This window comes from Benincasa hispida, chromosome 8 (assembly GCF_009727055.1).
Source record: "Benincasa hispida cultivar B227 chromosome 8, ASM972705v1, whole genome shotgun sequence".
In the NCBI taxonomy this organism is placed as follows: Eukaryota; Viridiplantae; Streptophyta; class Magnoliopsida; order Cucurbitales; family Cucurbitaceae; genus Benincasa; species Benincasa hispida.
This window is the reverse complement of record NC_052356.1, coordinates 42,463,668-42,480,731: the sequence shown is the minus strand read 5'-3', so window position 1 is coordinate 42,480,731 and position 17,064 is coordinate 42,463,668. Positions and strand designations below refer to the sequence as shown.

General features: G+C 34.7%; 1 protein-coding gene across 1 annotated transcript; it reads right to left on the bottom strand.

Annotated features, from left to right (window-relative positions):
- Positions 1-2,814: 2,814 nt before the first annotated feature.
- LOC120083835 lies at positions 2,815-7,370 on the bottom strand. Its single transcript, XM_039039725.1, has 4 exons — positions 7,210-7,370; positions 6,799-6,975; positions 4,701-5,996; positions 2,815-3,256 (listed from the first exon to the last, which is right to left on the bottom strand). The coding sequence occupies exons 1-4, from the start codon at positions 7,222-7,224 to the stop codon at positions 3,224-3,226; spliced, it is 1,521 nt and encodes a 506-aa protein (XP_038895653.1). The 5' UTR covers positions 7,225-7,370; the 3' UTR covers positions 2,815-3,223.
- Positions 7,371-17,064: the final 9,694 nt, after the last annotated feature.

Sequence of the window (17,064 nt, the reverse complement as noted above, 5' to 3'; positions counted from 1 at the left end):
ACATCATCAAAATTGAACCAATGTTACCAAATTAAAGTGGAAAAAAGCATAAAGAAAAAATTGAAGAAGAAAATTAAACTAAAAGCTAAAATGCCAATCCTATCGTCATTAGGGTGGGGAATTAAAAACAGTCCTGATGTCGCCGGACATTTGTTAAGAAAAGATTTATTCTGGTTTATCGACCAATTCTAAACAAAATTGAAAAACAAAAGATGGCCAGAAACCCGATTTTGAACAAAAATATAAAGAAAAGATGAATAAAAATCTTGTTGTTGAGGGCCTAGCCATACACTGCCCGATGTTGCCGCCGAAGTTACCGTAAGTTCATGTCCAAGAGTGCTTTTGTCGAAGTTCAAAGATTTTTGTCCGTTCAGATTCTCCATATCGCAACTATTAGTCTTCAACGTAAAAGTACAAGAAACTAAAAGATTTATTTCTTCTTTTTATATTTTCTTATCTTTTTAAACCATCTAATATTTTAACCTAATAAAATCTAATTTTAGAATAAAATTTGACAAGTAGACAAGTACACATCATCATTTATTAGTCCAATCAACGAACTTTTAAGTCAAGTAACGGTTCAAATGGATCTAAGGACTATTTAGAATTATTATTCAAATTTAAGAACTATTATAAAACCTATAGATACCTACTTGAAGCCCCAGGGACTAAAAATGTATTTTGTCTGGAAAAATAATGTTGTTAGAAAAGAACTTAACATACAGTATGTATTAGTGATGAAAAGTGTTTTGTTTGTTGTATTAACAAAATTAAATTATGCGTTAATACATCCTTAAATCATAAAAGAAAGAGAAATTTTCACATATAGAAAAAATGTCAAATTATTTACCGTAATATTAAAAAAATTGATAAATATTGATAGACTTCTATCAACTTCTATTAATAATAGATTTGTATCTGTTTCTATCACTGATAGTATCAATGATAGACTCCTATCAGTTTCTATCACAGATAGACATTGATAGACTTCTATCGACATCTATCAGTGATAGCCTTGTATTAGATTTCATCACGGATAAACGTTGATGTCTATCACAATTATAATTAAATTTTATTATTTATGTAAATATTTTTCTATTTAATGAGTAAGGCCATTAAAATTTCAAATTTTTATGTTATACAGACTACCTAAAATACATACTAAAAAAATGAAAGACTAAAGTTGTAAACTAACTAGAAAAAAGTTAATATTGGAATTATAATGAAAGACTAAAGTTGTAAACTAACTAGAAAAAAGTCAATATTGGAATATAAATCAATAAAAAAAGAAAAATGTTAGACGAACAATGTTCAACTAGTGTAAAATTGACCTAGATCAGGATTTGAAACTCAAAGGACGTGTTTGGGGCAAAGAATATCCTAAGACTATAATAACTATCTTTTGCTACAGTAAATACTATTTCAAAACACCCGATTAACTACAATCAATACTATTTCAAAACCTCTCATTTACTATAATATTTACTATTTACTATAGTTTTACTACTTTACATTCATCAATTACTATCTCATTCTCAAACTAAAATAGTTTACACTTCAAAAATATTTACACAAATAACAAAATTTAATTATAGTTGTATCACAAATAGATGCTGATAGAATGGTTTTCATTCAGAGAGTATTTTATTTCTTTTCCAATTTAGCCTTACTTTTCAAACGACTGTATACACTAGTTCAGGTCAATTTATTCCTACTTGACTAATTTCATCCATTCCTTGACTCTACTACTTGGATTCAAGAACCTTGTACAGTACTCAATATCTTATATGTGAACTCATGACCTAAATAGGCATCACTTTACAACTCACCATGACTTGTGTCAGGCTAATATCTAATCTAAGCCCAAATTTGATTCCAAAATTTTCCCGATACTTGGGGGTATCAGAGTGAAGTACAAGCAATTAAGAAAATGTGGGGAGAATGCATTCTAAAACCATAAGGATGGTTTGAGCCTCCCCTTCGATTGGGTGGAATAAGTTAATGTTTGATTTACAATTATAATAATTAATATTTCTAATTATTGTCACCCGACAATTAACTGCATTATTATTATTTCAAATCTATCTTTGTTACAGCGTCCTACTTACCCTCTCTCATCCGCATTAATCTTTACCACAAATTCAAACTAAAATAGTTTACACTCCAAACACATTATTATAACTTACAAACTATTACAACCCATAGACTATAATAAACACTAAATATAATAACCAATTTCACACTCCAAAAATCCTCTAAAGAACTGTTACTCCGCATCCCAAAAGCCTCTAAGAGATTGTTTGGGACGCTGAGTTAATTATTATAGTCGGTGGTTATTAGCTTGTGGGTTATAATAGTCTGTGTTTGGAATAGACTATTTTAGGTTGTGTTACAAATGAAGAGGGAGAATTACTCAAAATAGTAAACAATGTAGATATTGATAATTTTCAAATAGTTTTATTCTAAGTATAGATTATAATAATTGAGAATTGCGACTATTATAATGAGATGCTCAAACATCGGGTCAAGGGCACACATCCCTAAACAATCACATCCTAAACAAGATGTTCTGAATCAACTTCTCTTCTAGATTGAAAAGCTAAAGATACTCTTAACGGGATAACTGGACTTGTATGCCCAAAAAGCCAACAAGATAAACCAAAACACCAAGAAAAAGACCAGCTGGGAATCACCTAAAAGAGGATTTATCCAAAAGGAATTGGAGAAAGGGAAGAGAGAAAGTTGCAAGCTTTGGCCCTTGAGCTTCAAAAACATTTCTTTTCCAGGCAACCAACCAGTTGAAACTCTGGACCATTAGAATTTGGAATCTCTCTTTTCCTTTCCATTTAGTACTTCAGCACGTTTCTAACAGACATCGTCACGATAAGGACTCAGGGTATTACAGCAAAATAAATACCATGTGAAAATTGGAATATAATTAACTAAGCTTTCCCAGAGGAAAGAAAAATGCCAAGATTCAAGTATATAGTGATGGAGGGAGGGATATAAAGATTACATAAACATTCATAAGTTAGTGGACATACAGCGCCCATATGGTGTACTTGCTCATGGCCTGTGGAACTTGCTAGGAAAAACATTTCACTCGCTTAGCAACCAAGACTTTCTTGCTAAGCAGCCCATTCAGCGTTTTTGTTTTTTGTTGCAGCTGGTTTTGTTTCTCAAGCAACAATTATGAATTTCAGGACAGCCAGAATGAGTTCTACTACCGCCATTTCTTCTCAGACAAAGATATAAGCTGCAGAAACACAATTCCAGGATTACATTAGTAAATAAGAAAGCTCTGACATGACACCTCCTCTCATTTATTGACATGAAAGATGTTGAAATGGAATCTAGGAAAAAGGGTGCAAACGTCCCCAAATAAAAGAACAATAATAAGTTCCATCAAGGTTTTCATGTTGTATTCTACTTTCTGATAGTATATCAAATAGTCTACAACACTACAGTGTATTTCAAATTTTGGTCATCTATTTGAACAAGTAGATGTGGTTCAATTTAATATAAATTGGAGCAAGTAGATGTGGTTCAATTTTTGTTATTTCAATTAGTTGCATATAAAGACTCTTGTTATCATTTTCCTCGTACATGAAAGCAAACCAAACACAATGGGCCAGCGTGTTAGCTAAAGCTAATATTAATAAAGGGTGGAAACTGCATTAAAGACGGGTTAGGGGAAAGCAACCTCCTCGGTTGCAGCAAGTCTTGTGGCCTAGCTAATCCAATTATTTTTGTGATAAACAAGTCAGAATTGCAGGCTATGACCTACAATGGCCTAGGACGGCCGGAGGTTTGTTTTACATATACATATATATATATAATTGGTGTTCCTCATAGTGTGTGAAGTTAAGGTGAAATCTTAGAAGTTATTTAATGGATTACTATCTATTTATACGTGTTTTCTTTCTATGGCTTATGATGACAAACCAAAGAGAATTCAAATATTCAGGAAACACAAGGCATCAGAGCCAAACATGTCCAAATATCGGCGTCACTTATGAGAGGTTTCTCAATGTTTGGGTTGTCAGCTCCTCGAAGAGTAAATTTAATAAGAGTTGATGGTTTACAAAAGGAGGGATGGAATCTATAGGTCATCAAAATGACAACCATATGCTGGAATCATAACCAATGAAGACAAAATTTGAACGGTAGGGATAGAGTTATGAAGGAACAAGCTATATGCACATGGAATTGCATGTACCACATGATATGCACTTCTAACCACAATTTTTCTACTTAGCTAAATGAGATACTGTATGCTACCAGCTATACCTGTAAATACTTGAATTTAGAATCCCCTCCAGATACTAAACATGAATTCTCTCCCAGGGAATTTTAACATCACGGTAGGGTATTAGTAATCGGTAAGAGCAGATGCATCCTAAAACTTAATCCTAAGAAATGGCCATAGAAGCAAGTATTATGGCAAAGTAAAGTTACGGGCATTGGTTGCCTGAATGAGATACTGCAACAGATTACTGATAATAATAGCTCCGAAAATGGAATCAAAATAGATATATTCAGTCTAAGACTCTAGACTAAACAACAAAGTATATCTCTTTAGGAGAAACCAAGTATTATGCTCTCATCCAGTACCACAAGTATACGAGAAACTAATTCCAGACGCTTTGAAACAAATCAGAAGGTTTATACAAGCATCTTAAAGTAGATATAAGACTAACCTGCCGAGCAACCTGAGCTAACCGACGGTTGTCCCGAGATGATTCTGTCATTAAGCTAAACTTGTCTGATTCAGATGATATACTTTGTTTATCCTTCATCCTTTTCTTTGATATGCTTTCATCAACTGATGATTTACCATCAGGGCTGCTCAAAGATTCCTTCTTTCGCTTTCTTTGGAATGTATACTTGAGAACTTTACTATTTGAATGTTGACTAGGAATCTCATCAACTACATCGGAGTTTTTCATATCCAATTTAACTAATGACTCCTTAACTGAATCAACGTCAACTTTATATGGAGAAGCCTCCAAATTCTCCCCACATAAACTTTCCTGGCTAGCGAAGTCAGATTTACCTACAACTGCTGTATCATGGTCTGTCGTGTTCCTAAGAGGGCAATCATTTATTACTGCTCCATCTCCCTCACTGACGTCAGGACATCCTGAAGGTGTTGGCATTTCATTAACTTCAGACAGTATAGGGGTTGAGAGCAAAATTAAACCACTCTGACTATCAATTTCCTTTTGTGACAGACATTTCCCAGTATCATCGTTGTCCACTGAAAGACTTTCTGAGCAGTGAAGATCAGGCGACTTGCATTGTTTAGGTATGTCATCAAGAACGGTTAAAGCTTTCTTCTTGTTGTATCTAATCCCCCGTTTTCTTTTTCGGCGAAGGGATTTAAGAATTGGTACTTGAGTATCCCTGCTTAATAGCTTAGGCAATGCCTTGATCTCATTAGAATTTTTCTTTTCTCCACCGATATTATCGGCCTTGGTAATGTTTGTTTTACGCATCAGTTTACCCTCTTCTTCACCCATATTGCACACCTTATTCTTGACATCTTCAGCTTGTCCGGTCAGACATACTTTTCCATCAAACAATTTTCTTTCGAATGCACGTACTCTCTGGGTGCAGCCATTTCTGTAAAGCTCAGGTTCTTTGCTTCTCATCACCATAGAGGCAAAATCCCTCTGAACTTGGCCATTATCCACTGGCAAGTCATTCTTACTTTCAGGCCAACTGTCAAGGCATGTCCCATTTAAAGTATTTATGTTATAGGGTGCAATCTTCTCGTGCGAGTTTGGAAAATCCTCCCGAGATGCAACATTATTAGCCAAGTTTTGCTTATCTTGGGGCTCTACCTTTTTGTTCCTCACATGTTCCAATTCATCTTGAACTTCCCGCAACTGAGCTCTAAGTTCCCTCACTATGTCCTCGGCTTCCTCAAGCTGGGCTTCAAGTTCTTCAATCTTTTTCTTTTGATTTAAAGACACCATTTCTGCCTCACTGACCTGAAAAGATGGCACATTTCAGCTCCACACGTGTTCACAAAAATTAGATAAGCACAAGAGGGAACTGAAGTTTCTTTCATCGGTTATGTTGAGAAAGATACAACTATTAAGAACTTCATTCAGACAATATAAAACTGAACTAACAGCTAATCAATCAGAGCTATATCGTTTTTTCTTTTTAATTATGCAGATATACAAAAGTAGTATGATATCTCAATTCCAATTTTAGCTCTGCCCCCGTTCTATTACAAGAGAGTATCAAGAACTTTAACCAATACAAAAGACTTCAATTGACAAATCAAAGAGGATTTCACACAAGTTAAAAACAACCATTCTGTCCAATTTCCTCATTAATAAATCATGAGCAAAACATTATGCGGTTCTCACTCTCTTTGATCTCATTCTTTTGACACTTGATTTTAAAAATGTTTGGTGGTGTTTTGCAACTACCAACTTAAATTGTTTACTACGCAATAGTTGAATTAAGCAACAAACAGCCAGCAAACAGCAACAACTGGTCGAATGCCTGATTTAACAAATGGCTAAAAGCGATGCAAACACTAGAGAAGTTTTTCACCATGAAAGGACTACATCCATTATCCAACATTAAAGATTACCAATTAGCGTAAAGATGATAAATTTTCCATCTCAAAACCGTTAACAACAACCCCATATAACCAAAAACCACCAGGCCATCCGCATCAGAACGTGATCGGAAGAGCACGAAACACTTTCAAACAAGAAATGGGAAAGCAAAAAACAAAGAGAAAAATCAACCCCATTTATACTAAAAGCGTTATACCTTAGAATCCAACATTTGTTTAAGCCTAAGCAGTATCCGAAACGCCTCATCTTTAGTAGTGGACAGCTCCTGCTGACACCGAATAGCGTTCCTCTCAGAAACCATAATACGCGCCGCCGCCTCCTTGGCCGTATTGAGGATTATATCGGCGTAAGCCTTCTTCAGGGCCGTCAATTTCTGAAAATAAACAAAACCCATTACAAAATCAAACGACTAAAGGGCAGTAAAACAAACTTCAATAAGATCAAAATCATCCCCTCTTACACATTCCCCCAAAAAGCCACAAATCCCAGAAAAACGAAACCCAACGCAAAAGGGAAAAAGGAGAAAGGAAGTTAGTTAAAGCGGCAAGGGCAGTCTCACAAGAATCAAAGACGAACAAGAAATAGCAGCGATTAAAAGGAAAATTACCTCGGAGTCTTCCATTATTAGTGAAGCGTAGAGTCTTCTTCTGTGTTTGCTGGTTTTTTGGTCCGAGTAGTGAAGAAGGAAGAAGGAAGAAGAGAGAAAGAATAAGGGGGGAGGTTTGTTCTGTTTCCCCCCCTCGCTTTTACATCAGCTGTCTGTTACGAACTGAAAGACTAAAGTCCAACCCTAATTACCAAATTACCCTCACTACCCTTCCGTAATTACACCACCTGCTACTTCAGTGGCTAACCGCAACAACGCCGGTGTTTAATTTCCCTTTTTCTCCTCGCACGTACGACCTCGCGCCATGAGAGTGGTCCCACGCAGTGGAATGCTGACGTGGGCGTATTGGGCCTAATAGATGGACACGCGTTTTAATGCATGTTGTGGTTGAATCACAGTGCGTTTGGTCGATAACTGAACGGCTGTGATTTTCAGGTCAACCGTGTGTAGCGAATACAGTAGCAAATCCTTTTTAAAAATTCAGATAAATAAAAAAGAAAAAAGGTAAATACTTAAATAAATTACACCTTTTATTTTTTTTTTATAATCGAATATCATTTTTAGGTAAACATTTTAATTATGATCCAATTTTTTATTTAAAAGAAAAAACAACACAAATTCCTTTCTAGTTTTCACAAATTTGCTTGAATTTTCAAAAATATTTCTAAAAATGTAGACAATCAAATCAAATAAGTAAATAAATAAGTGGACTGTATTTGTAAACTTAATTTTAAAACTAAAAACCAATTCCTCATTTCATAACTTTTTTTAGGTTGAAAATTAAGCTTTTTTTTTTTCTAAATCTACTCTTTGTTTGTAATTTAGAAAATAATAGTAACTTTTTGTGTACAACAATTGAAGGGATGAGGAATCAAACCTCCAATATTTATGGAAGGCCGTCAGACCATTCACTTTGGTCCATAATTTATGAGTTTTCAATTTTACCATTTTACTCTCAGTAAATTTAGAGCAGATTCTTGTATATTGAGTATGTCTTAATAGTATCAAATTTGTTAAACATAAAATTGAATTTTGTATTTAATTAGATGGTCTAATAATTTTTATTTTTATTTTTGTTAACATATTGTTTCGAACCTGATTTTAAAGTTTGCTCAATTTTAGTTCATGTACTTTTAAATGTCTAATCGTAGTCATGCATTTTTAATAAATCTTATATTTAGTCTCTCTTATTAGTTTATTGTTATTTTTTTTTAAATATCATCTATTAACATTTTTATTATAAATTTTAGTAACATATTCACATATTATATTTAATTATATAGAAATTATTATTATTATAGAAGCAATACTGATAAAAGTTAATTTAGAGGGACTATATTTAAGATTTACAGAAAGTATGTGTACTAAAATTAGACATGTTAAGTCAGTCCATTAAACATTTTGTCAAGGTGGCCCAAATGTTTTTATTTTGTTCTGTATTGAGTAGGCCCAAAGCCCATTGCTTAACGACTCTTTTCTGATAATTGATTTTTAGTTGTGTGATTCCCTTCTAGAAACCATTCTAAGATGTTATTAGAGTATTAATTTAGTGTGGGTGTGTTTAACTTTCGCAAGAGTTTTTCATCCCATATTTTTCTTATGATGATTGTTCTTCTTCCCATTGATATCATGAAAAATATAGAGTTTATCTTGCACTCTTGATCTATTCTTCTGCTATGTTGTGATAGTATTAAAGCCAATATCTAACGACAAAGGGCCTCTGTATTCTTCAATTCTTCCTCTCCAAGATTTCTGTTGATTTTTTTCCTTTTTTTGGGAGACTTCGTCTTTCGTTCTCTACTGTCGTGGTAGAAATGGAAGACTCTACTTAGAGTTTTAATCCAGGCAATAAAATTTCAATTACTAAATTAACCGATGATAATTTTCTGTTATGAAAAATTCAGATCTTTACAGTCTTAGAAAGTTATGGATTGGCAAACTTTTTGGAAGACGATCCACCTCCGAAGTATCATACGACTACTGAGTCTGCATCTACCGACATTTGAACGATGAGCATCGACTACAAAATTTGGAGGCGTCAAGACCATTTGATCTCGTCTTGGCTTCTAGGCTCCATGTCTGAGGACATTTTAACCCAAATTATCAACTTCACATCAACCAAAGATATTTGGTCTACCTTACAGAGGATTTATGCAGCACAAAGCCTTGCTTAAACTATGCAATTCAAAAACAAACTTCAAAACATAAAAAATGAATCCATGCCTCTTGATGAGTATTTTATGAATATACAACAATGCGTTGATGCTTTAGCATCAGTGGTTAAGCCTATATCTCAAAATGATCACATTTTATATATCTCTTGTTGGTTTAGAATCGAAGTTTGAGTTTATGGTTTCTATTATTACTGCTCCTACTGACTCCCCATCTATTTAAGATATTACAACTATTTTATTAAATCAAGAAATATGTATGAAAGCAAAATTGTAAGTCCTAAAGATTCCTCACCTTCAGCTAAATATTGCATCAAATAATTAGATAGAGAATGGGAGAATTCTGACAAAACAATGCTAATAATCAGTTTAATCAAAATCAGCATAGTGGGGGAGGTCGTGGAAATAATAATTGGAATAATCAGAACAAACCAAGGTTGTATCAAATTTGGACATACTACTTCCAAATGCATCTTTTGATATGCTATCTATTGGAACAATCAGCAACCACTAGATTTTTCTCCTTATATCTTTCCTCAGTCTTTTAATCAATCTTGTCTTTCACAAACGACTACGATGGTTGCTTTTCCAGATTTAAGCATTGATAGTAACTAGTACCCTAACTTTGGAGCTACTGATTACCTAACAAATAATTTCAACAATCTCTCTACGGGATCTGAGTATGGAGGAATGATAACTCGTAGAAATACAAGTTATTGTTATCTCAAAGTTGGAATAATTAGGATCTTTAGTGATATAAACGCACTGATTATGAAAGAAAAACCATGAAATTCCATTCATGTAGTCAACTCATACAAAAGTATCGTTTTCAAGTAAAAAGTTGCTTCACTAATGCATTTCAAATTCAGGAATCAAAGAAATTTACTAAGTGTTGCAGTCAAGACCAACATAAAGGGTATGCGTCCGAAATATTCGACGCATGAAAGATACATTAGCTCGTGCATTTCCTGTCAAATCACCACTTGCAACATGAGCATCTGACTGGCGACATCTGAATATTTCAGAAGTGGCAGCCAGCTGCTCTAGGATATGAAATTTAATGCAGGTCCAATCACCAAGTTGTTGAGATTCACATTTATAAGAAGTCACCATCAAAATCAGAGTTAGACAATTTAGAGCTAACTAGTTATAAACTTTTCTTTTCAGCACCAGTAGATAGCATCTACCATTTGCAAGCAAGTAATAGGAGAGAAGATACCATTTAACCGTTGATTAAGAGGTGTCGTTGGAGAGAAGCTTGAGAGAGATATTTTCTTTAACTCCTCTACCACGTTGGTTGTAGCAAGCATAAAAAACAAGCCAAATAGGACAAAAGATTGAACTTTCTGGCTTGACTTCTACTTTTCACACTTCACTTCCATTCACCATTTCATTTCATTAAGTTGAGATTGTTTGTATAAACAGTGGTTATCTTTAATTCAATCTTAATTTTGACCATTCATCACTTCTTCATCTGTTTATCTTCGAAATTGTATGTGTTTGTGAAATTTTATGAATTAATGAGAGCATGAAATTTGTTGCTTAAGTCTCCGTGATCAGTTGATTAAATTAATTGAGTAGTTAAGTCACTTAAGAGAGAAATTTAACTATTGAATGCATTAGATCAAGGCGTGAAATAAGTCTAGAGATATTGTGTTGGGGATGATGCTCTAAACTCTCATGTCATGTAGTTTGTAAACACAGTTTTGTTAGAACATTTGTGATGTATAATATATGATATTTTCTTCACTAACTGTCTTTGAACATTGAATATCTTATTTGCTTTACCATAAACCAATAAACTACAATCTCTGGTTATATTATGTAACTTAAGTATGTATATGGTGACATACAAGTAGATCATATCTTAAGTGATAACCAAAATGGTCTGTAGTATAAGTATGTATATGGTGACATACAAGTAGATCATGTCTTAAGTGATAACCAAAATGGTCTGTAGTATATAGGAAAGAAACTTTATCCCGGTAACGCTACGGGTATGACCCACTTTGTGGAATAGTTACAAGTGTTGTGACTTGCTATAGATGGTCTGATCCTGATCATTCATGTGGGGACGTGCGAGCGGGGGCGTCCTATACAAAGAATTTGTATAAGACCTAACCACAAAGTGTTAACGTCTTGTTATATAACGTCGTTCATGACAGAGACTTCACTTCACTAAGAGACCATAGATAACATGACCTCAATCATGAGTGAGTTGGGAACTCTTGCCTTTAAGGGCGGTCCTTTGATTTGCATGGGTGCGAGTGGCCAGGTCACTGACTCAAACCTATCACTTTGGGGATTCGTCTGTTTTGGGAGCTGGGAACTTAGCTACACAAGATGGAATTCACTTCTTTCCTGAAGCAAGGGTAAGTAGATAGATTGCTCCCTTAAGGGTTGATCTCGGGGCTTGAACGATGTGGCGTCACACACCTTCTCATGGCCGAGAGTTGTCCACACATAGTAGGACTATATTGTATTGTTCATTAGAGGGATCAGTGGTACTTAAGAATAGATATAACTACAGAGACAAAATGGTAAATTGGCCCAGTTGTACTTATGAGCATCTGAATGGGTTATCATACTGTTGAGTGGTTATATCCGATGGACACAGAAATATATCTGTGATAAGAAGAGTTCAGCTATCGGTCTTTAGTGGAATGTCTGGCTTAACGGTTTGTGGATCTCATGGCTAAAGAGTTTAGTCAGCTATTCATGTACCGTTGGAGCTTCGAGCCATAGGTCATAAGGCTCTTGGTAGCTAAATGGATCAAGTTGAGAATCAGTTTTTGGGTCAATTTGAAATGTTCAAATTGACAATAGAGAGTTGAATTATATATGATATGATGACTTTATGTATAAGAAACATTAATTGAAGGGAAATTATATATAAATATGATTATTATCTAGTGGAGGAGAAAAACACTATGGTTTATATGTGATATTAAACTATAGGTTAATGAATATATATGATTAAATTTATTATTTTAATTTGACAATTATGGGATAATTGTGCACATCGTTTTCTCCGTAACCGTGCGTTAGTGGAAAGTTCCAATAAGTTTTCATAACTGAAGAATAAAATGAAAATCGTTTTCATTTTGCAAGAAATCATGGAATTCGCTCAAGTAAAGTATTTGCAGCCTATCGCTTAGTAAATTGAGAGACTATACGATAGCTCAAATTTACTACACGATCATTTACACGCGCGCGCATCTTCTAAATGATCGCCTACATTTTACTAAACAATCGTATAGATGATCGCTGCCTTTTTCCTACACGATCGTGTACTCCCTACTAAACGATCAAGCATTTTGTCTATGCGATAGACTAAGCTTTTTCCCATTTGCTTGATTGTTGTATACGATCTTCAATCTTCCTCCCCTCTACGAAATCTCAATAGAGCTCACTATTTGGATTCTCAAATCGAGAATACCGAGGGTTCCAAGTGGTGTTATCATCCCCATTTGTTATGTACGTGTGGAGGTCGTTCATGAGTAAACGACTGGTGGTGTTGGTGGACGATATTGTGACGTTCCAGCGAGAGCGATAGCAGTCCTTTAGAGAGAACGAGATTTGTTGTGGAGAAAGGTTCTTCAACTGGTAAGTTTTCTTCTTCTCTTGTTCTTTATTGTTCTAAGCATGCCAGTAATTTATAGTATGATGCATATCTGTTTGTTCGAATATAGATGTGGTAATTCTATCACAATATTTTGGAAAGATCCGCTTCTACTCAGAGGTACTCTTATATAAGAGTTCCTTCAAGTTGTTCACGTCTTTTTCCTGTTTTTCATGACCAATGTATGCACCCTAGAGATGAGATTACATGTGGCTTTTGTATCAAGAGATGATGAACTTAGCATGAACTAAAGAATAGAATTTCCAATGCATAGCACATACATTTAGATTGTAAACAAGCATCTATATCATCTTCATCTCATTTTCATTACACTCACATAGGCTTGCTAAACTTACCAGGAAATCAACGCATACCACTTACACTTAGAACAATTCATCCATAAATCCCTTTCTCCTCATGAACTCTTATTTCTTCTTGCATGCATACCATTAGCTCAATGTAAATAACCAAATTTCTTAAGTTAATTAGGAAATATCTATATTAAATCCAAAAACAAGGTCTATGTTAGAAGCATTCTAGAGTCCCTGCTTTCGACCCTGGACTTAGCAGAAAACTTAAGTTAGATTTATACTTGGGTCTGACTTGAGAGAACTTGTACGCAATCACAAGATGTATACATATTCACTACCAACGCATCCCCTGATTTTCTTACCTATAGAGAAATCACTATTTCATCTATCTCCATTCATCATATTCATTCATCACCATTCTCCTCCATCATTTCAAATATGTTTAGAATCAAAATCACGAGGCGAACAAGGAGAAAGTCAAATCTATGTAGGGAATGGTTTAGGTTTGCCTATTTTACATTATGATATTGTTGTCCTTCCTTCTTCAATTACTTATCGCTTTGTAGTTCTTAAAAGATTACTTCACATCCCATCTATTACAAAGAATCTGATAAGTGTATCTCAATTTGCTTAAGATAATTGTGTGTTTTAAAAAAAAAAAAAAAAAATCACCTAAATTCTTGTTATGCGAAGGATCAGGTTGCTGGCCGAATACTACTCCAAGGGACATTCCATGAACGCCTCTATCGTTTCAACATTAAACTGTTACAAGATTCTATTAAAACTTCTACCATTACAAACATTGTTTAGCCTAAAGTTCTTCATACTATGTTTAATTTTCTTGTTCTCCAAACTTTGTATGGATATCTGGCATATGCGTCTAAGCCATCATCATTTGATTGTTGTTAAAGTTGTAGTTCAACGGTTCAAACATCCTTCATTGCAAATAAATAAATTAAACTTTTGTGATGCATGTGCTCTTGGGAAATATCATGCTCTATCATTTCCTCATTATAATATTGTTTACTCTACCCATTTGCAACTTATTGTATATGATTTGCGGGACTTGCTGTCACACCCTTTCCCAAATTACTCTCCTAATCCAAGAAGAAGTGTGAAGATAGCAATTATTAACCCTCTTATGACAACTACTGCCTACATACTTCCATAAACCAACGCCCTTGGTACCTAATAAACAGTTTATATCTTATGATAGACCATTATCTCATAATCAACACAACTTAAACATATAAATTCTCATACAACAGAATACTTATTCATATATATCATAGTTAAAGAGTCTAATAAGTCTATTTTCAACAACATAAAAAACTCTACCCTAACTTCCCACAGTATGAACATAAGATTCAAGTTTAACAAAGACGTGATGAGCCACCTAAGTTTCAAGTTCCTGATGTTCTTGAAAAGTTACTGACCGGCAGAACTGCTAGGCCTCGGGACGTTGATGGCTACCTAGGGAGGAAAACATTTAAAAAAGGGTGAGCTTAAAATTCCCAGTGAGTGACTTCTTTTAAATAAAACATATTTTCATAACCTATGATATAAATATGTTTAGAACATAACATTTACATTCACATTCTAGGGTTCGGAAATAAAAATTTCATTAATCTCTATACGTCTTCACATATAGTTCAAGACTCATAGGACAACCTTAGATGTTAGTTTATTAGATTTAGGCTTATTAAGACAAAAATAGACAAACAACACAAACAATAACATTTATTGAATTAACATCTATAACTCTTTATTGATGACGGTCAATTAATAAAATTTATATCTACGAGTTTTAGGGCACAAAACCCAACACTTGAGTTACTTTTTCAAAGGGTTGTAACTTGTAAGCCTCCCCTATATGCATTTGTGTTGTAATAATAACAAGAGTCTTTGATTAATGCCTTAGCTCTATCTTGAGCTTAACTTATTATTCAAGGTAACACATGCTAAGCCTCAAACCTAGTTTGACACATCACCTTAATCCCTTTCTACTCGATGCACGCTTAGTACATTGGTACTTAATGCATTACCACATTTAACCAATTTTTTACCTTGCGGCTAGCTAGTGTGTGGTAGTTGGCACAAGATACTCCTAGGTTTCAGAACGTGTTGGCTTTGCCTATACGAAGGGTGCTCACCCATGCTTGGCGTCTGCTGGTCAACTGTTTGCTTATGCGTGAGTTGTAACTGCCTGCTTATTCATCCAACCAAAATCTCAAATTTCACTTATAATTTGAATAACTTAAATTCTAGATCTCGTGAAATTTCATTTTAAGAACCTAAACGTCTTAACTAGCTCATCTTAAAATCTCAGCCTCTGATTCTTCTTCACGAACTTGGAACTTATCAATCTTTTTGACTCGTCCGTGTAGCCTAATATTCTTGTGCATTCTAATAAATCTTTCAATCTTCAGCTCTATTCCATGGAAATTCTTCCTCTGACAGCCCTGTTTCAACTCTTTCAACGTTCAAGCTTCAAATTGGCAAAAGTTCTCTTTCCATAGCTCGAGTAGAATGCCCAAATCAAGCACCTCAATTCAAACTCTCCTTTTATACTAAGGTTGCAAGCTCATAAAGCTTCCGAAAAGTGACAGCTGAAGCACTAACTCATATTTGTGGCCTCTAAGCATGCCACTAAGACCAATAATTGGGTGATTAATGTGACTGTTTAAGTCCTTTATCAACGTCCAGGTTTGCATTCCATCTTGTCTTTCTTCCCGACCAACATATACCCCGGCTAACGCCGGATTCCCTTGCTCACGCATCACTAACCAACGCATATGCTGGCTTTACCCTTAAGGCACTCGTGCTTAGGCCTACTGCTCATAAATGCCTCATTTAACTTCTAATACCCTCAGTGTCTACCATGTGTTCACCTAGGTAGACTTAACTGCCCGCATACTATCTATCCTAGGCCTTCACTGGCCTCTAGAGGCCCTTAATGCATACCTCCTATTACACTTAGCCAATTTGCACTCTTAGGCTCTTAAGCCTACAGACACTCATGTGTTCCTTACTTCTACATTTTTTATTCCCTTCTAAGTGTTAGCTTCTTATCTTACCCGAAAGCACAACTTCTAGCACTTAGAAAAATTCCTACTTCCTTTTCAACCTGACATTGCGCCTACCTTCATCTGACTTAGCTTTTTCGAATTCTGACTAAGTAGGTTGTTCTTTACTACCCGAGAGTACCCCATTTCAAGACTTAGAAATTTTTCCTCATCTCTACCTTACACGCATACTCATTATAACCTCCATATAATTTTCATTGTTGGGATTGGTGTTTTAAATCTCTTTGTTCTCGTAACTTGTAAACTTGTATAAACAAATTGTTATTAATAAAAAAAGTTATTTTGTTTGTGTATTAGCTAAATCTAATAAATTAAGATCCAAAGTTATTTTTATGTAACTTACACATGTATATCGTTGACATACAAGTGGATCAAGTTTAAGAAATAACCTAAATGGTTCATAGTAAATAGATAAAGTTGGGTGTCTTATCCTAATGACACTACAGATACGAACCACTTTGTAGTTATTATAATTATTGTAAAGTGTTACAAACGATTTGATCTCAATCGTTCATGTGGAGACATGTGAGTGGGGGTATCTTATATAAAGAGTTTGTATGAGACCAAACCGCGAAATGATTAGTCTCTCTTCATAACACCGTTGTCTGAAGAGATTAGCATTTCAATAGGATGACCATATGTGACTCGACCTTAATCCTGAGTAA

Excerpts from the sequence above, each read along its gene's own strand:
- LOC120083835 (XM_039039725.1), bottom strand. Across the intron at positions 5,997-6,798 it reads AACAAATGTTGGATTCTAAG|GTCAGTGAGGCAGAAATGGT; the intron begins GTATAACGCTTT and ends CCATCTTTTCAG. Across the intron at positions 3,257-4,700 it reads TAGCTCAGGTTGCTCGGCAG|CTTATATCTTTGTCTGAGAA; the intron begins GTTAGTCTTATA and ends GTGTTTCTGCAG.